Genomic DNA, 21,831 nt, shown 5'->3' on the forward strand with positions numbered 1-21,831 from the left:
GCTTTATTAAAGTGCACAAGATACGGAGTTTAAAAAGAAATATAATGGTGTGGGGTTTTTTTAACTGCACAGGAGCAGAAGAACATTGAGTAGGCTGGATTAGGGCCCCAAGGGACTAACACGAGCAGCTAATAGAATTATGGAGTGAGGAGTGAGGAAAATGGAAAAGAGATTGCTCTAGGGGAGCAATTATGGGATGTATTCTGCCTGCTAGGGAACAAGGAAAATCACCCATTTACCTGGTAGAGGCTGACATATTGTTTCCGCAGCCACTGCAATCTCTGATCAGGAAATCTCTTCATCTTTCTGATAGCATTCATTAATTCCATCAATCCATCAAAGAGCATTTTAGCAGTATATTTTGGAGCAACGAAGTGCAACAACTTATTTTCAGTAGTTTGAAGACCGTATAATAGCGTCACACCGTTTTCTTTAAGGGACATGTTGCAAAGTTTGTTCTGAACACACACAGCATGCATATCAATGCCAGAATGCCCCATATACACAGCCTTTGCAGAGAACAAGTCTAAGCAACCCTCCACAAGTCCATTTAATCCAGTATTGCCAAGAAACTGAAACTTCCCAAGGTCAGCTGTGCTACCCAGCATGCTCAGTTTCACTTTAGAATTTGCAGTGCAAGCAGTGGTGGGTTTCACCCACGTCAACGTACTGCTGTCAGGCTGAAGCTGAAGGAAGCACCGTGCTGAAATGTGTGTCTCTTGGTCATAATGTATGACTGTTGCGCCTTGCAGCATGAACTGGTGGATGTCAGCTCTGATTGACAGCACATACCAGGGAATAAGTTCTATCCCATGACTAAAAGCTTGCTGCTGCTCTTCAGCTGCCTGGGTAGTCCATTCTTTGAATTGCTCAAATATGTCGCTTTCAGAATCTGACAGATCTCCTGTTAGAAACCTGCACAGAAGCAAAGATACAACAAGTCTTTCTTTAGCATACGCGATCATAGAACAAGCTATTTCATCATGAAATTTCTGTGAGCATACAACTTTATTCTTTCATATTTGTGAATAAAAGTAAACCATTCCTAACCTGAATCTCAAGAATGACTTTGTTCTGTCAGGAGGAGGAAGGACTGGAGCAAACATACCACACCGGTGGACAGTATTGGCATAAGTTACCCTTATTTCAGGCAAGTGAATATTATATCCATGGAGGCAAAGCAGCTCCAATAACACATTCATGCCCAAGACCATGGAGGTCTCGCTTCCTCTTGCCTGCTTATGCTCTACTAGTCTCCCTCTCAGTTTCCAAAATAGGGCTGGCAAAATCCCAGCCTGTGAGCCTAATTAGACACAGCAGGGATCCTAATTTGGCCCCTGAGGCTATTTCCGTCCAACTACACCCTCTTTCCCCACACCTGATGTCCTAGGTTATTTTGTTCCTTACATTCTTCCTCCCAAGTAGGGCCTCCTCTATCAGTATATCCTCAAACTTCGATCTCCAGCTGTTGTTGGACTACAACTCCCATTGTCCCTAGCCAGCAGGACCACTGGTCAGGGATGATGGGAATGGTAGTCCAACAGCAGCTGGAGACCCAAGTTTGAGAAATGGTGCCTAAGTCTTAATGGGCAGCTCCACTGGGATCAGCTGCGTTAGGGAGTTCCTGGTGGGACTGTTTGTAAATGGTCACGGGCAAGCAGACTTTAAAGGGCCAGCTCTCTGCACCCATCAACTGATCAGCACGGAAAGCCAGCTCTTTAAACTCTGCTGGCATTTACAAACACGCTCCAGAGAGGATGGCTCTTCCTGCTGATTAATGCAGGAAACCAGCCCTGTGATCTGAGTTTTCAAGTGGTTTGGGCAAAAGGATTTCAGAGGAGATGGCTTTCCTTGCCTATCAGCTGATGGGTACAGAGAGCCAGCCCTGTGAATTACCGGTATATTTTTCTGGGTGGTTTGTATTCAAATTGCTTGCAAAGTGATCTCAGAGGAGAGGGCTCTCTACACCAATCAGCTGACTGGTGCAGAAAGCAATCCCCTCCAAAGTGAGCTCTCAGAGCCAGACTCTTTGAAGTTATCACCTGATGTCATGATGGTGGTCTTCCCCTCCCGTCAAAGTTGGCCCATGAAGGGTGAGGAAAGGATCAAAAATGAAAGCACAAAAAGTGGGCATGCAAAAGCAAGAGGAGAGGGCTAGCCCCTGCGACAGCTTCCAGAATGGGCAGACTGAAAAGGTTTGACAACGATCTGTTCCCAACTGCTAAACTAGACAATAACAGCATGCAAATTACAAACTGTTCAGTGCACTCCTAAACCAAAATTACAGTGTAGCAATATGCCAATCTGTAATACGGTTTTTCAACAATCAAATAAGAACAAAGAATGTAGTCCTATTCTTCTGCTGATATCACTCACTGTGTACATCCACACACACAATAATTATCAGCACACTCTCTATAGATGTCTGGATGCAAGTCTGTCAAGGAAAAAGAGTGGCTTCATAGAGGTCTAGCCCCTTATCAACTGCAAGTACAAAAAATACTGCAAGCTTCTTTACAGCATAAATTCTTCCAAGTGTTAAAGCTACCCCTCCCCCAATGCTATCTTATAAATCAAGTTGCTTGATGAAAAGCTCTAATCAAAAGTGAAAGAATGTGAAATTTAGCTTGAGGGGAAAAAACATGACATGGAAAACATTATGTCACTGAAACTCCCCACTGTCATATTAGAGAAGTTTCATTTACCATAAAAGGGTATTACTATCACTAAAGAATGAACTATAGGCAGTTTATAGATAATAGTTCCCTGGCACAATCAATTGTCAGTATATTCTTCAGGAACTTATTACAAAGGCCAAGATATATGAGTGGGGTCTCTCCCCACCCCCACCCCCCCGGCCCCCACTGCTCACAATGCAGAAGGCAGCTGTCACTGAATGCTCCTTTCAGATCAGTTCTCACAACCCATAGCTAAACAAACTCTTAAGTTACTTGTGTTAACTACCGTATTTACTCGAATCTAATGCTCATATTTTTTGGCCAAATTACTTTGTGAAAATTAAGGTGCACATTAGATTCGATGGCACATTTACATTCGCCAGCAAATACTTCTTTTGGTTTCAAGGTTCTGAAAATTGAGGTGTTCATTAGATTCAATGGCGCATTAGACTCGAGTAAATACGTGTGAGATTATCCATTTAAAAAGTACCCCTGTGTTTCATTTGGGCCCTATTGGGTATAGTATAATCATTAAATATGAATCACATTACTTGAGATAAATAAAAGCTTAAGTTTACTTGAAAACAGCAATATTTATGTAACAGCAAGATATAGTTACAGGCACCGACCGATTTAGGCGCATCTAAATGATGTGCGATTGCACACATACACACACGACGCCGAACCTCAAAGTAGCCCCAAAACGTCATAACGACGTCACAAAAAGAGTTGCAATGGGTTAGAATGGGCAGGGTAGAACAGGAGTGTGGGAGGAGCGCAGTGGAATGGGGCAGAGCAGGCTTACACATGCTCCATTTGGTTGCATATTAGCCCTGCTTTTCTGTTCTACTAACAAATGGAAGATTTATACTCCTTCACATATTATATTATAGAGGAAATGTTTAAAGTTTAGGATCTGAATTTTAAAAAAGAAGTTAAACATTGAAGAAAAGAAATGAAAATTATGAACTATTAAAATAACGGTATAATGAGGCTTTCTAAATACTTTTCAGATGTCAAAAGGTGAATTGAAAGGCTCGCTCAGCGTCAGATGTTGCTCAACTGCCCAGAAAGAAATATTGCCAGATGATAATAATTCTATTAGAAACTATTTTGTCAGGAAGCAAAGATGACTTCATGCACATATTAAGGAAATAAGGACATTTAGAACATGTTGCTGGTGCTACGTGCAGAAAAAGGCATTTACTGGACGTGTGGTCTTAGTGGTTCAGTAAGTCTTAGGATCAGACTGTTAAGAAAAGTCATGATACATAATTGAACAACTGTGATTCTTTCTCCTCCGACCAGCATTGTGAAGTCTAAGGGCCAAAGTACTCATTACATTGCAGCTCCTACCTCCTTGAGATGGTGTTTTGCAATGATTTAGGACAGGCATAGGCAAACTCGGCCCTCCAGATGTTTTGAGACTACAATTCCCATCATCCCTGACCACTGGTCCTGTTAGCTAGGGGTGATGGGCGTTGTAGTCCAAAAACATCTGGAGGGCCGAGTTTGCCTATGCCTGATTTAGGAGCAAGTTGATGAGTATACTTAATCCTTCTCCTGTCAGCTGCTCCTGTCCCTAACAATTTTTATTCTCTCCAGTGTGGCAGAACCAAGTTTACCCTGCAAACATGGATCCATATGCCGGGAAGAGATGAATTATCCAGGGGAAAGTATCTGGCATGGAAAGCACTCCCTATTCTTTCAACTTTCTGCTCCAAGTGGGTTTTACAACAGAGAAGGAGCTGTGCTACATATAGCTGCAGTATAATGTATAATTTAGACCCAATAGCCTCTATTAAGATAATTAATTGCTATGTTCCATATAACCAGAACAGATTTACTACTTGAATTTAATGTATACTGGGCAAGAAAGCAAAATTAATTTAATATTTATTTCCTTCTTAGGGAAGATGGCAATATATCCAAACCAAATTATAACACCTTCTCAAAAAGCCTAGACTGAGAAACAGTGACCTTCCCCAGGACCACCCACTGAACTTTACAGATGAGCAAGATTTTGGACCTGGGACGACTTGTGTGGCCAACTGCAAAATGCTATTCATTATACATCACAGCTGCCGACCTTTAAGAAGTATCCTTCATGAAGAACCACAAACAGATATTATAATTCTTCTTGCGAGTACAGATCTAATAAATTCTTTCAAGCATTGTCCAATAAAGTCTCCACTGCTCTTATATAATTTGCATTTAAGTGCACCGTGTTCTGGACTTTTAAGTGGTTTTCTCACAACCCAGAGAGAAATTGGGGATCCGAGGTCAGAGAACATGAGCTTTCATAATTAAAACAACACCTGTGCTGAATGGCTGCACTCTATTGTGAATATTCAAAGAGTTTATTAGTCTGATAAGCTTTCCCCAAGATAATTTATGAGCCTCAGATAACTTGCCCTTAAAAGTAGTGGGATTAGGAACAATAATAAATAACCTTTATTTTGACTGGGTCAGAATGCTGTTCCAACAGGATATAATGTTCTGAGCTAAGATCAACAGAGATGCCATAGTGCTATTCCTGGCATCACTGAACAAGCCCTAGTTGCATCTGTAGCTTTCTAAAAGCTGCATGCACAAGATGAAACAGCTTTGCCTAGAAGTAATTACATCATGAGGGAACATAAAATTTAATGAGAAGGATTCTAAACGTCTGAGTGACATGATTCCATGCATAACTCTGAGAAATATCTAGAACTGGAAGCAGTCCAATATAGCAGATATGTGCTTTAAAGCAGCCTCCCCCAACCTGGTGCCTATCGGATGGTTTGGACCTCAGCTTCCATGACTGCCAGCGAGCGTGGTCAATGACCAGGAATTAAGAGCCCGAAACATCTAGAGAATACCAGGTTGGGAAGGCTGCATTAAAAGGACTTATTTCCAAAATTAATTATTTTTATATAGCAAGCACATTAAAATAGGAAAACACATATAAAACTGACACATAGTTTACACATAGTCTTGGGATTACACGCCACACTTGTCCTCCTCTGGCCTGGTTGTGAGGAGGAGTTCAGAAGCTTCTGCTTTCATTTAAGATCAACCCCAGTTTACAGTTTACAATGTCATCTCACCTCCAACAAACTGCAGTCACTTTTAACTATGAGATTAGTGGGGGGAAAGTCAACTTCAGATCATAGTTTATGAAGCAATTTTGCAAACACAGTAACATTTAAGAAGTACAGAAAATGCATGGTTAGATGCAAAAAGCCTTTTAATTTATTGTAACAGGCAATTTGATTAGACTGTTCCCTTCTAAATATTGTTATTTGAATTTTTAGTGGATGTGTTATACCCAGAATACTGTAAATGGTTTTTTGTTTTGTTTAGCAAAACAAAATTAAAAAAAATTAAAACAACAACAACAACAAACCCAAACCATAAAGCCTTACTGATAGCGGTTTCTGTCCTTCAAAGAATTTTTTCTGGAATTGCCATTTTCATAGTCGATGAAATTATCTTCTCCATCTTCAGATTCCAAGCTACGATTACAACTCCGAATGGTTTGAAAGATGTAGTTAGCTGTTGATTCTTTTTCTGTATTATGTAAGCCATCTGGACCTATCCGTTGTAAATAGTTGTCTTGCCCATTGTATTCTGCAACAAACTAAAAGAAAATCCATGCAAATCAACAACATTTCGGTAAGCATAATTACTTCAGATGGGCATTTCAATCCAAAAGATAACAGCAACATCATCTTGTATGTGGGAGGTGATTCTGTAGTGCCCTGCCAGCTGGAATCCTGTTAGATCTACTTACATACAATAGAAGTCTACACATGCCTGCTGATCAGCAAGTCTCATTGAGTTGCATAGGGTTTGCTCTCAGGAAAACAGATATAGGATTGCAACCTTAATTACTACCACGTTTTAAGACACAGGCTGGCTTTATGTGACCAAAGCGCTGTTTGCATAGCACACATAGTAGGAACTCTGAATTCCTCGGTCTCTGTCTCTCTCTCAACAATTTTGCCCTGGAATGACTGAATTTATTGCCTCCAATTCTATGCACATATTTGCTGGCACAATACCCAACTGATTGTTTTACAAGACAGTGGCACTGAATATCTCATACCATAATTTTATATATATATTAGGCAGTAGTTATGAACACACGAATTTGGAAGTAAGTTTAATTAACCAAAACAAGGGCCCGTTCCAATTACATGCCCAAGGCCCACATCATTTCCAAATTAACGTTACGATAACAAGGGTCTACCTTTAAGATAAAAGCTGAGGTTTTAGAGTATTTCATTTAAGCCGCAAGCTGCACATTATTTCATAGGTACATATTGCATGTCAGTTATGACCAAAATCAGCCTACATGCTTACGGTGTCAAACATTAATTTTGCTTTATGTTAACAATGAAATCACTGTGTAATATGTGAATTTGAAGATGTAAAACCTGAATATTTAACAGAGGCAATATTGGAAATTAATTTACAACATTCTTATTGATTCAAAATCCACAGACAGGAGCCAAAGAATGATAGACTCAGTTCCATGAGCCTTAGGGAGCTTTGTCCTTTGTCTCTCACCACTCCCATCCCAGCTGGGTGCCAGCTTTTCCAAGAAGAAGAGTAACAACAACAACAGGTCACAAGCCTCTTGAAGACCTTTTGGATCATAGTCTAGATTTCCAACACAGAACCCATACATACTACTGTTAGATAACAAGATTATGATTAACAGTAGTAATCTTCTTAATTAATTGTAATTTGGCATTGGGAATTTACAGACTTTGCGGAGGAAAAAGGCAGCAAACAGCACTATAAAGTGGGGATCTATAATTCTCTCATCACCTAATCCAGAATAGTCTAATTCAGCTGCTAGACAAGAGAAAGCTATTGGAAGACTTTTGTATATTCAGATGATGATTCGTGTTGTGCTTTTACGTTACACATCTATTTACTTTAGAAAAGGGACAGAAGGATCTGTCACAGAACCATAGACCTGTAGAGCTGGAAGGTCCAATTTCACTTTCTCATTTTTCCAATCATAAATTCTCCATATTTCTGCATCAGTTTGCATTTTTTTAAAAAAAAGTTGTCATGAAAAATCACCAGAATTTTAATGTTCATTTCTCCTAATGCATGCAGTTTTGCCTAATACACAAATTTTGAAAGAATTTTTTTCTATACATTTCTGTTCATTATTTTCATCAGTATATGCATCTTTATGCACTTTCCCCTAATATATAAATTTCTCCATACTTCCTTTGGTTGGAGAACTGCATTGCAAAATTAAGAGGAGTGTGAATTTTGAAAAAAAAAATAGCTATGTTTCCCCCCAGTCTGCATATAGTTTCAGGAAGTGCAAATTAGACAAGGCACTAAAATAAAAACCAATCCAAAATCCACCCCTGTCATTCCTGTAGGATTGCATGTATGCATGTACATTTTCATATGTGGACAATTATTAATAAAAGCAGGAATTATTGCTGGTCTTTTAGCAATTAATGCTCTCTCATATTAGTTTACCTCCAGTGTTTCATCCTGAGAGTTATACTGAGGACAAAGTCTGATGAGGCTTGCAGTCCCATCCAAAACTTCACAGAGTTCTTTTAAAAATACACCACAGAAAGGAACGACTTTACAGCCTGGAATATTCAGAGCTCTGTTGACAACTTTTCTATATTCGGATGACGATTCGTGTTGTGCCATTGCATCTTTCAAACTTCTCATTGTTTCAATATCAGACTGGTCCATGAATTGCCACATTTTTAAAACTTTTCTTGACCTATTTGAGAAAAAAGCAAGCAAATCATATTCTGAAGTTTATTAATTCAAATCAGACTGCTGCGTGCTAAAAAGCTTTCGTTCACAGTTCATTTACACTGTTGCTCTTTTTTGAAAAATGAAACTCACATCTACTTATGCTACTTATGTATGCAAAAATGGATAAAAAAGCAGGGTTCCTTTAAAATTCCTAACTGGGATAATTTGTATAAAAAAGCTACACACCTCTTGTAACCACAGGATTTGAGATCATCAATTAATGAATGTTAGAAGGATGTTGGAATGAAGTTAGGTGGTTTTAGCAGAAATGTTATTTAGGATCAGGAAAAAACAGACTGTTAATTGGTGAAAGGAGGGAAAGTAAAGTTACATTATATTAAGATAAATTACAGGACAAAAATTGGAAAAGATGGAAAGGATTTGCTGAAATAGTTAATCGAACTAGAATACAAAAAAGGGAGGTGTGAGGAGGTCAAGGAAATAAGCAAATGAAAGATAAGTTATGGGAAGATTCACTGTGTGTTTTTTTTTATTGGATTTTATTTTTCTGTTTTCTTCTTTTTCTTTTTCTTTCTTTTTTTCTTATTGTGATGTGATGTTTTGTTTTTGTTTAATATGGTGTTTATACTTTTTCTTTTTGTAACCTTCAAAACTCTAATAAATATTATTTTTTTAAAAAAGGATTTGAGATTATCAAATGCTATGCAATGTAGTTAATAATAAAAAGTATCACTGATTTTGCATGATGGGTCTTTTAAATTGTCAGTGAGACAAGCTCCTTTGAAAGCAGAGCAGTGGCTTGCCCCGTTGGCTGCAAGAACTGTGGCTGTACTGAAAAATCCAAGTAAAGCCTTGGTTACTTGCACAGTTTCTTTACACACACACACACACACACACACACACACACACACAGGCCTTTTTTGCTATAGTTTAACAATTTATTCATAAGAACATAATAAGAGCTTGTTTGATCAGGCCAAAGGTTAATCCATGGGTAGGCAAACTAAGGTCCGGGGGCCGGATCCAGCCCAATCGCCTTCTAAATCCGGCCAGCTGACGGTCCGGGAATCAGCGTAGTTTTACATGAGTAGAATGTGCCCTTTTATTTAAAATGCATCTCTGGGTTATTTGTGGGGCATAGGAATTCGTTCATCCCCCCCCCAAAAAAAATATAGTCCAGCCCCCCACAAGGTCTGAGGGACAGTGGACCGGCCCCCTGCTGAAAAAGTTTGCTGACCCCTGGCTAATCTAACCCAGCACCCTGTTCTCACAGTGGCCACAGTGCAATAAGCAGTTGGCATTTCCAGGACGCTAGGGAAGAGACTTATCATTACCTTTAATTCTTGCTTTGTATTTATATTCTTTTGATTTTCAATAACATCAATAAAATGTTAATGAAAAATGGAGTAAGAAGGGTTTTTAACATTTTTGAGTTGGGTAAGAAACAATTTCTATCAAAAGTTTTGTGGTCTTCCTTTTAATCTCTAGAATGCCTTTTTCTGTTATCTATGCTCTTAGAAAGCTGGTGTTTTATTTTATTTTTAAATTTCCATGTTTATTGTTTAGAAAGATAAATGATGTGGTCTCTGGAGAATTGTGAGAAAAGACCTGTCTTTCACCAATTTTAACCTCCGTCATCCATCTTAGTGAATTTTCCCAAAACAGCCCGTCATAAACTCCCTGAACAAGATAAACGAAGCAACTTAGCAACAGAACACTATTTAGCAGTGTGACTGATGGCGTGTAGTCCACTGTTTATTTTTTTAAAAGGACAGCTGCAAGTAACAGAAGCTGTAGTTTAATCTATGATGAGTCTCCATCATTTGAAGAATGAGCTGCAAGTACCTTAGGCCTGCCAAGAACTCCATGACAGCGTTGTAGTTGCCCATGTTCCAGCAGCATTTTGCCACGTGTACCACATAGGAGAAGACTTCTCGCTTTTCCTCCATAGACCCAGCAGTCAGAATCAGCCATGTCACCCAAGAGCTCACCTTAAAAAAAATATTAAAAAATACAATACAATACAAAAAAACAAATCACTCATATTTGTATCCTATTCTTTATACTCACAAAACCTATTAAATAAGTTATCTCAGTTTTCAAGCAACTGACTTGAAAGGGCTGCATGACTAAGCAAACTTACTTGGAAGTACCTCTCAAATCAATAGGACTTTCTTTAGAGTAAACAAGGGCAGGATGAAACTAAACTCCTGCAGAAGTAAATCACTTTAAGTCCACATCAGGCAGAGCCAACATGGTATCCTCCAGATATTGCACATGATTTGGTGCTTCTAAATAGTGAAGAGAAGGGCAGATCTTCCCTGAGATCTTGCAGGGCCTTGCAATCTCACATGGCCCTGTGGCATCTTTGAGAAGGGAGTGTGGCATCAGACGCCTTAAAATGCCAGGTCACCTGCCAGTACAGCCTCCTTCTCCCATGGCCATATTTCCCACCCCTCCCTCCTTTTATACTACAGTGGTACCTCAGAGGTTGAATGGAATCTGTTCCGGAAATCCATTCGACTTCCAAAACGTTCGGAAACCAAAGCACAGCTTCCGATTGGCTGCAGGAAGCTCCTGCAGCCAATCGGAAGCCAAGGAAGCCATGTCGAACATTCAGGTTCCAAAGAACGTTCACAAACCGGAACACTCACTTCTGGCTTTGTGGCGTTCGGGAGCCAAAACGTTTGAGTCGCAAGGCATCCAGGGTCCAAGGTACAACTGTAGAGTCAGGAAGAAATTTTAATTTCCATCACAGTTGGCCCTGGGGTCAAGAGGCTTTTGCCTTTTTCTCAGTTGGTAGCATTTATTTAACCTCTTTACCTGTCACAAATTAGGCAGGTATGGCACTGGGGTTTTGAGAGGCTGCACCAGCTCCTGGCCTGAGCTCAGGTGACCAGGCATGGTGCCACTCACCTCTGGTTGACAGTGGGGTTCCACTTACATTGATCTCTGCTGCGCTGGGTCCATTATGCTCATTAACTCCCACAGAATTCCCCAGCGGGTGTGCTAGGATGGTGTATTGAACGTCATATCGGAAGCCTTATTGGGCAAACACATCCTTGCTCCAGTGCCATACCAACCTCACTGACTGCACTGTAGTCAATAAATCTGTCATCTGTTCCAACCCACACTCATGTCCAATCCATTGTGCACCCTCATTTTGGCCCGCGCGAGGAGTGTGTAATATGCCTACCAACCCCAGCTTCAGTTTGATCTAGAATCCCATTTTCCCACTGTGACTGTACTGTACTTGCAATTCTCATATTTCATGAGGCTCAGTGAGAACAATCATCTTCATATATAGATTTTTGTGTGTTCAAACCCTGATCACATATAGATGGCTACTATTTATCACTCAGAAAACATTCCATTTACTTTCCCACAACTTTTATTAAAGAAAAAAAAAGTAAGTAAGTAAAAGCTATATTTCACATGGAAATCTAATTCAAACCAACTGGACTATTTTACAACGAAATTCCCTAGGGTTTGTTTTCCCCCCATTGTGTAAACACTTATCAACATGAGATAAAAATGTGATTTTTTTCTACATTTAGTTTCCTTCTTGAGTCCTGAAGGATTTGTAATTTATGTTTGCAGGGATATCTTCAGTGATGAGAGCTTCACATAACAGATAAAAACGCATTTCCCTTCAAAGACAGAAAACTATTTCATCTTCTACTGACAGCTAAATTTAAAGACACAAACCTTGTAAAGTCAACCACAAGAATGTGTTGAACTAATTTAAAATGATCTACAAAAAACAGATGGATTATACAGTATATAATTTTACTGTAATTTAGATAACATCTCCTGAACATCTGATTGCTGACTGATAGAACAGCAAATCAAATACTGTACAGCAAAGTCCAAGAGAGAGGCAATTTTATCTGCTTTTACTCAGAGCTTCAATTTAATCCAGCATAGGCAACCCCACAACTTTAATTATTTCTTTAAAATAATATAATTTTTCCGGGGGGGGGGATGCAAAGAGGCCAACAATAAAAGCAATCCACAGTTCATTCAAACCCTAATTCAAAATATCACCATAAAAATCAATGGCACAGTGACAATTTCAAAGCAGCTATCAGAATTCTTAAAAGGGTTCAAATTTTCCAGTAGCAATGAGTTACAAGGATAACTGCATAAAAATGGCAGTACTGTGGCAATGGAACTCACTGAATAATAAAATGATAAATGAGAGGGGATGCAAAAAATGTTGGATATGCCATGATGCGGATAATTGTTTTTCCACATGTGATGGAGGTGCAGGAAGTCTAAAGCCCCCCAGATCTCTATTCATCGAGTCCCTGAGTTGTACCAGTCTTTGCATCAAGAAATAAGCTTCCTCACTTCCTCTCCTGGCTGATGCAAGCCAGCTAGGCTTTGGAGGCCGTGATTGTCCTACTGCTCCACCTTTCTGCTCCCTGGGTAAAGATTGCTCTGCCCAGCACTATAGCCATCTTATCAATGCCAATGCTGAACTATACTTTAAGCACTGATAAAATACTATTGCACCATTATATTTTATAATATATTTACGTAAATGAGCCAGCACTTCCTTGGTTTTTAAATCGGTGGAAGTCGAGAACAAAATGAACGCAACATATACACAGCAGAGCCTTGAGTAGAGCATAATGAGACAGTTCACATGTAGCACAAAGTCAAGCAGTGGGTGAGCAAGGAGGAGAAAATGTGCAAGTTTCCAAAACAAAGATCATGTTGCAGTGTCTCTCCTTTGCTCCTGCTACTGTCATGCTAGCCAGGGGAAAGCCAAGGTTAGGCTTAGCATTATGTATGTACTCAAACTTGTGGTTGTGTCCTTCAGGCAAATGGTTTGGAGGTGAAGGTTAGGCAATAACATTTGAGTATAGGGGTGTTGCTAGCATGCCCTTATTTTTATTTTTGAGATATGTATCTGGCCCTTAATCTTAACATACAAAGGAAAATGCTAATGGCTAATAAACAATTTCTCTTATGCTAGTCCATTAAATGCTTTGGGAAAATCCAAAAACATGTTATCTTATTCACAGTTTCAGCTGTGCACAACACTGCTGAGGATGTAAGCTGCAAAGTTCTCTTTGTCTCAAACAGATAAAACATTTCAGAACAAAAAAAGGGACATCTGCAAGGCTAGCGAATCACCCAACTAACTACTATGCTTTCAGAATCTCAAGTAAATAAATCATACATAGGCTGCTATCCTATGTTCATTTTCAGAGGAGCAAGCTCCATTGGACACAGTAAGATTTACTTCTGTGCAGATTGGCATAGGACTGTGCTGTTATGCATATGCCCTATGAATAACCCACAAAGGAAAAACAAGACAAGCAAACTGGTTGATAAGTGAATCAGGAAATTAATAGACCTTTCAGACTGTTTACTTATTATATTACACTTGTTGTAAGTGAACAAAGTAAGATGGATAATTGCATAACCTGGAACTAGATCACATTTACCCATCGCACATACATAGCTCTAGTTGGAATTATTCATAGAGCCTCCTTTAAACTCTACACTAAGCACAGCATAGCTTTGGCCAGTTGTCCTGGTAATGTAAACAGAAGCTTGGAAAGCCTCAAGCACAAAAGAGAATATGGAACTATAAAAAGGGTTTCAGATTTCTTTAGAAGTGCTACTGCTTAACTATTTAACCTGTAAACAGCTTGGCAATACAAATGTTTCATACTTTCACATCTAAAGCAGTAGGCAATATTCAGAGGTGCATTTGGAGGAGCATCCCCATTAGACAAAAATAAAATAAAAAGAATGAATTGTAAGACTACAGAATCTCCCCCTCAAAACATTTTAAATACTTGTGATTATTATAAAAGAGCTTGGGTTGTAGCCAACAGTGTCCCTCAGGTGACAGACAGACTTATTTCGGTGGAACAAGTGGGGGAAAGCCATTTCAGCTCTCCCCTCTAATCCAGAACTAACATGCTCATGGGAGAAACACTGATAGTCTTTTTTCACATTTTTCCTCATATGAGGAAAAAATGCACAACCCTAACTGGAACTACAGTGAACCCTCAAGTTACGTACCACTCTGGATATGTAACTTTTGGGTTGCGAACGCGGCAAACCCGGAAGTGTATACTTCCAGGTTTCGCCACGCACACATGCGCAGAAGCGCTCTATCGCACCGCGCACGTGCACAGAAGTCCAGTTACAGACTTTGCAGGTTAAGTACGGACCCCCGGAACGAATTTAATTCGTATCCAGAGGATCCACTGTATTCACAGAGCCCCCTTTAAACTTTTCACTAAGCACAAGACAGCTTTCACAGATGGTTCTAGGTTACTCTGCCTTTCCACTAAATGTGTTCTACAAGGTGGGGGGCACCAGAGCCATTGCCATGCCTGCCTGCCTCTGTGGCTGCCTCCATGCCCGTCTGTGCAGCAGAGCTGGGGCAGGCAGCATTCTCTGTTTTGCTTGAAGCTGCAAAATGTCCTGGGCTGCCCTGATGGGCACGTTAGATTTTGTCACCCTATAAAGGCGCTGTGAGGCAAGTAAGGCCAAGACAGAGTTATCTGCCCTTGGCCACTTTGCTCTGGAGAAGCTTGACCATTGCTCTGCATATCACCTTGTCCAAATACACTTAATAATTTACAAAGAATCAACAAAGGAATATAGTTGTAACCAGTGCTGAGGACACTAAGTGACAAGCCAACAACAGGCCATACAGTGTTTGCAGAACAGCTGCTGAGACCAGTTCCCTCCTTATTTCTTTGGTCAATAACATGCTACAACAGTTTAGGGGGTGAAAATAATAAGCTGGACAGACTTGAACAAGCATAACAACAACTGCATGCACATTAGTAAAGCCAAGCTTTTACAGAGCAATGGCAAACGTGCAGTCAAACCCCAAGCTAAAGCTATAACAGCTTTTATAAAGTCACATTAAGCCCAATGATGTTATCTAGTGGATCAAAGTGTTACATCTTTTAATTTATATCTTAGGCAGGAAACTTGCTTGGAAGGATTACAGTGAAATAACTTGAGTGCTCTAAAATTATGCATTTGTTTCTAATTAATTATGAATATAATTATGAGCATATTGGAACAAGTAATTGTTTTTTTCAATTACTAGACAGAATTTTAAAGCTGCTGTTTGTGAACTGAGTAGACACATCAGTAAAAGAAAACTTTTTTTTAATCTGAGAAAAGATCTGGCACAAGTAGGAGGAAAAATTCTTTACACAGCCATGAAGACAGAGAAATATAGCTGTAAACTGTGGATGAGATTAGGGACCCGCAGAGACTAGTACAGCAAAAAGTACATATATTTCTAAACCTTACAGTATAAACAAATAAATATAAAACTGGACTGGAATGCAAACAAAGCCTTTGAAAAGTGAAGCAACATGTCCTAGACAAAAACAAAAAACCTATTACAAGTAGAAATAAATGTGGTTCAAGAGATAAAACCTGAGGATTCTGACTTATAGGGCGGTATTTAGCTAATCTTTTGGGCTAGTGCAATAATTATTGGTAGTGCAGGGGGATTTCTCCCTCTTCTCCCTCTGCATTGTCCCCAGATCTGCTCTGGAGGACTGGGAGAAACTGCAGACCAGATCTAGGAGACACACAGGAGAAATCTTTGCACTGATGGAACATTTACTTCAGTGCTACAATGAATACTCTCTGCATGATTTTGGCCATAGGTCAGAGATGGGACCTCAAGCCTAGGGCCCAAGCGCAGCTTGCCTGCCTTCCCCATCTAGCCCTCTGAAGTCTCCCCAGGCCACCTCCCTCACTAGTCCTGCTTTGCTCCCACACTCCCCCCCCCCCAAGCTGGAACATGTCCTTGAGAGGGATTAATACAGCCAGAATCTAGCCTTTGGGCCAAAAAAGGTTACCCAATTCTGCCCTAATGACACATCTCATGCTCAAACAGAGGCAATGTTTCTACATATAAAATTATATAGGACATTCCTGGGTATATGAGCACTACAAAAGCTATGGGCAGGGGGGAAAATAGTGAAAGGCAACACAGCATTTGGGTGTAAAAAGATTCTCCGCTCCTGTCATTGGTGAACCATGAACACAGCCATCTATTGCTTGGAAATATCCTGCACCATCGCTTTTAGTCCTTGCCTGAATATTCCCTAATGGATTTGACTATTCCTTATTACGGCTCTCCTGCAGTTTCCTCATACAACCCTAGGTAATGCTTTCATGCTGTTGCTACATATTATGAGTTTCATACAATGCTGTAGTGAATGAAGATTATTTTGCCAAGATTATCTAGGACACGTATCCAGTACAAACACTAACTAGGAATATTACAACAGTTTGATACATGGATTTTTGTAAGTACTGTAATTGTCCCTGTACTAGAATAAGATTGACTGGCTAATTTGCTCGGGAGGAAAGGAATATCCTAACAAAGAACCTTGGCCATTTTAATATGATTATACACCACTTTAAATGTACTGTTCCAAAGAAGGACTGGAAACAGTTTGATACTTGTACAAACATAATCTTTTCAAAAGGTTTCTGCAAAGCCAGCTAGGCATTCTAAAAATCCTGAACTAGCAGAGAGAAATATTTATTTACATTCCACCCACTGCTGAAGCACAATGATAGTTTTAATACATCTCTATTTTCTGTTAAAAGACTAAAGTGGCAATTCTATACCAGTCTACTCAGAAGTAAGTCCCATTGAGCTGACTGGGTCTAATTCCCAGTTAAGGGGGTGCAGAACCGCAACCTATGGAACATACCCAGATGGAAAACAACAAAGATTGGGGGGTGGGAAATGGTTGAAGGAGTTGTGTATGCTTAGCCTGGAGAAGAGATGATTAAGAGGTGATATGAAAGCCACCTTCAAATATTTGAAAAGGGATTACCATGTTTTTTGCTCTAAAAAAGTAAGGGGAAATGTGTGTGCGTCTTATGGAGAGAATCCAGGCGGGAGGTGCTGCTCAGCACTCCCTTTAAAGAGCTGTGTGGAGCAAGGGGGCTTTTCCCCAAGGAGGGAAAAGGGCTGCCCTTCTCCCTCCTAGGGGAAAAGCCCCCAAGAGCCGCACACACGCTCTGCGCGCTCTTTAAAGGGAGCGCGGCTCTTGGGGGAGCCTTCCTCCCGCTGCCCGGGAGAGGCTGCGCGCGGCTATCCCATAAGCCAGAACAGCAAGAGGCTATCCCAGAAGCCAGATCCCTCTTGCTGTTCTGGCTTCTGGGATTCAGAATATTTTTTTTCTTGTTTTCCTCCTCCAAAAACTAGGTACGTCTTATGGTCTGGTGCGTCTTATAGAGCGAAAAACACGGTATATAGGTGATGGTCCAAATTTGTTTTCTACTGTTTCAAAGAATAGGACCCAAACCAACATGTTCAAATTACAAGAAAAAGGAAGGTTTTTCTTTAATTCTTAGCATTTTTAATGCATGTTTCCCCCCGTTTTCTTGGTAATTCAAATAAGGACAGAATTGAATTTACAATCTGCTAAGAGAAAAAGCACCGATTTTTCACTAAATTGATGTGGGGAGAGCTAAAACATTATAAACCAATTCTCAACTGAGGACTACATGGAATAATGGAAGGCCAACACAAAAAGTATAATTTTTACAGTGCTGCTGAACAGCATTGAACCTCAGCTGAGAGCTAAAATGTATTTAAACTAGTCTAAAATTGGTAACATGTACTGACTGAATGGTTAGCCTTCAGGTTCCTAGTAGTTAAATATATGAAGCTATCAGTAAAAACTGGAAAGAAATGTATGCCATTTGCTCCTGGAGACAACCAGTTATCCTTTTTTCTGTACAAAAGCACACAATTTGTAAGACAGCTGCACAGGATATAAAAAAATGCCATGCAGTATTTTCTTTCTGAATTTCTTGGTCAGCCATAATTGATGTTTAGAGCATTATACTGACTAATTTGGTTAAAAATTCTACCCCAAGGGACAGCCCTCTGAAATGAATGGGTAACTACATCAAACATGAAATGCCTTTGTCAGGAAGCAAAAACTATTAAGTAATATCAATTAGCTCTAGCATTTATCAAAAATTTACGAAAAAGCAGTGTTACATGATATGCCATTTGCATGCAATAATTGCGCAGTGGAAAAAAAGGACAATGGTATGAAATAGTTGTCTCCCATTAAGTATCAAGAGTCTGTCATCTAAAAATTCATTCTGGCTCCCACAATATAAATATAGTGAATTATTTTTGCAGGCAATGCCAGAAGTCAGCAAGCAGTTACTGGTTTTCGCCAACCAAAGCATGACTCTTTCTGTAGGAATTTTCTTTCAAATAGATAAACAGCGATGGGCAGAAAATCCCTGTTGCTAATGGAGTATGTATGACAAACATATTGAACATGCAGCTAATATTGTAAATAATGTAAAGAATTGATATATCAAATTTCCCCCAAAATTGTAAATTACATTTAGCAAAAGTACATTTCACTATCTAGTATATAAACAGAAATAAAAAGTTCCCAATTTCTACTGCATTAACTGAAGTCTCAATGCAATAAGCTTAGAATCTCAGCGAAAGCATCCATGACAGACGGCCATCTAAACACTGCTTGAAAACCTCCAAGGAAGGAGAGCACACAAATTCCTGAAGGAGACCGTTCCATTGTCAAACAGCTCTTACTGTCAGATTTCCCCCCCATATGTTTAGTCAGAATGTCCTTTCTTGTAACTTGAAGCCATTGGTTCGAGTCCTACCCTTGCCTTAGGTAAGTATTGTGTGAAGCAACAAATGAGTAGCATTTCCAGGGTTCCTAGGGTTGAATCCAACTAAGTCATTGCGTGAGCGGAATAACGTCTGTCTGAGCAACAGAACTTTGCCTCCTCTCCCCCTCAACATGTCTCTCACAACACCCCCAAATCTGATCCAGAGGATCCAGATGCCTGAGGAGAGGAGACAGAGGGGAAGTTTCACTATATGAATGGACAACCCTTAGATATTGCAAACCATATAGCGGAGGTCCATACCTCAGTAAGAAAGGACCATAGCTCAGTGACAGAGCACCTGCTTTTCTTGCAGAAGGTTGATGGTTCAATTGCTGGCCTCTCCAAGTAGGACCAACAATTTTCCCAGTCTTCGAGAGCAGCTGCTATTCAGTACACAGTCTAAATAATACTGAGATAAATGGTCTGACCTTGTATAAGGCGCCTTCCTTTTTTTCCTATGAAAAATACCTTATCTTAAAAGTAATATGTGAAAACAAAGGCCTTAATATAGCAGAACCTTTGAAATCAAATTTCTACGCCCCTATGAACTGTTAAAAGCGGTGGAGTTTTCAAGTCAACATTTGCCAATATATATACAGTGGTACCTCGGGTTACATACGCTTCAGGTTACAGACTCCGCTAACCCAGAAATATTTCCTCAGGTTGAGAACTTTGCTTCAGGATGGGAACAGAAATTGTGCAGCAGCAGCGCAGCAGGCCCCATTAGCTAAAGTGGTGCTTCAGGTTAAGAACAGACCTCCGGAACAAATTAAGTACTTAACTCGAGGTACTACTGTACAGCATTGCTGCTGCTGCTACTACTACTACTGCTACTACTATTTAATATATTTATATCCCACCTTTCTTCCAAGTTGGCAAGTGTCCCATATTTTAAAAGAATCAGAGGTTGTTAAGAAGAAAAGGAATGCCTTATTTCAGAATAGTACCCAAAGCTCTACTGAACTCTGAACACATTAGCACGTAGCTTTCACTTCAGAGTACAGGGCTACCAAAGCAAAAATAAAAATAAAATAAAAAATAAATACAAAGACTTCAAAGAAAAGATCTATAGTGTTTCTGATTTTATGGTTTTAGCATGTTCCCATCGTATAATTGACCGAGTAGCTTTTGTGATGAATGGATCATCTCCAAACTGATATTTAGAGCAACGGGAATGTTGTTCTCCTTTGAACAAACCGGAGACAGTGGTATGAGATTGCCTTTGATTGTGGAAACAACGCAAGAGAAAAATGGGGGAGATCACAAAACAGAAGGAACAAGCAGGGGGTGGAGGGGGAGAGGAAGAAAAAAGAGGCAAAGCCTCAAAAATATACAGAAAAAATATGAAATTGAATCAAATAGTAAGATGCCAAATGCATTTCAATAAAGACTTTCTTCAGGATTTCCCAGTAAAGCAACATCTCTCCCACATGTTGCCTTATAAGGAAAAATGTTGCCTTGCTAGGAAAGGTGTATTTTTGTGCCCTCAAAAGTCTTTAAAGAACTACTTTGGGCATTTTACTACAGTGTTGCTATTGCTACAGTATTAAATTTCATTTCCCTCCCAATGTCGTTTTGATGCTTTGCCCCTTCTTATTTTGCTTTGCTTAATCTTCTCATGGAACGTTACAGTAGCTGCTGTGGCTGATGAGAAGTAACATAAATGTCTCAGCAAAAAAAGGTCATGCATACAAAAGGACACTGAACATGTCTCCCATGGCAAGTATCTCTTTTAGACACTATTCAAAAGAATATTGCCAGCTGGAAATGCAGATGACTCACACATACAAATGATAGAAACTCCTGCAGTATCTGAAGGTGAGTTATCATCCTTCAAGGGCTTTGTGTTCTCCCCTCATCTCTTACTCTCCTTCGCTCTCACTCTAAGCTTTTCTCATTAAAACTGGGGAAGGTAAAAGGTAAAGGTACCCCTGCCCGTATGGGCCAGTCTTGACAGACTCTAGGGTTGTGCGCTCATCTCACTCTAGAGGCCGGGAGCCAGCGCTGTCCGCAGACACTTCCGGGTCACGTGGCCAGCGTGACGACGCTGCTCCGGCGAACCGGCACCAGAGCAGCACACGGAAACGCCGTTTACCTTCCCGCTATAAAGTGGTACCTATTTATCTACTTGCACTTAAGGCTGCTTTCGAACTGCTAGGTGGGCAGGAGCTGGGACCGAAAGACGGGAGCTCACCCCGCCGCGGGGATTCAAACCGCCGACCATGCGATCGGCAAGTCCTAGGCGCTGAGGTTTTACCCACAGCGCCACCTGCGTCCCCAAAAAACTGGGGAAAGTGGCTACCAAATAACAAATCAATGATTAAGATATCTGTTATTCACAAAACTTTAGAACAGCGGCTCTCGCTACTGTTGACTTAGCAAAGCAAAGAGTCTCTGTCGCAACAGAATGCCATCCTGAGTAAGTTCATGACACCTGCTCAACACAGTTAAGTTATACCACTGCAGTGGTACAGGAGGCCCTCTGTCACACTCAAAGCAATTAAGCATCTCCTTGAAAAATAATTGAGAAAGAAACTGGGCTAAGGTTTGCTGCACCAGAAAACTACTTAGAAAAACAGCGCAGCTTCTTGAAGAACAATCACAGCATATGAAAGTGCTTAATTAGTTTTCTGTGGATTATGGATAAATACATGTGAGCTGCTAATGTAATCTAGATACCCCCGTTTCATAATGCTGCATGCAGACCACT

General features: G+C 40.1%; 1 protein-coding gene across 3 annotated transcripts in view; it reads right to left on the reverse strand.

Moving 5' to 3' along the window:
- Window positions 1-21,831, reverse strand: part of PLCE1 (phospholipase C epsilon 1) — a 115,890-nt gene that overhangs the window by 30,972 nt on the left and 63,087 nt on the right. For all 3 annotated transcript variants that reach the window (XM_053388703.1, XM_053388704.1, XM_053388705.1), the window contains 4 exons: window positions 10,278-10,423; window positions 8,175-8,433; window positions 6,086-6,300; window positions 240-915 (listed from right to left, as the gene is read on the reverse strand). In XM_053388703.1, coding sequence (XP_053244678.1) covers window positions 240-915; window positions 6,086-6,300; window positions 8,175-8,433; window positions 10,278-10,423 — 1,296 coding nt within the window. The remainder of the gene's footprint in view (window positions 1-239; window positions 916-6,085; window positions 6,301-8,174; window positions 8,434-10,277; window positions 10,424-21,831) is intronic.

This window comes from Podarcis raffonei, chromosome 5 (genome assembly GCF_027172205.1).
Source record: "Podarcis raffonei isolate rPodRaf1 chromosome 5, rPodRaf1.pri, whole genome shotgun sequence".
Taxonomy (NCBI): domain Eukaryota; kingdom Metazoa; phylum Chordata; class Lepidosauria; order Squamata; family Lacertidae; genus Podarcis; species Podarcis raffonei.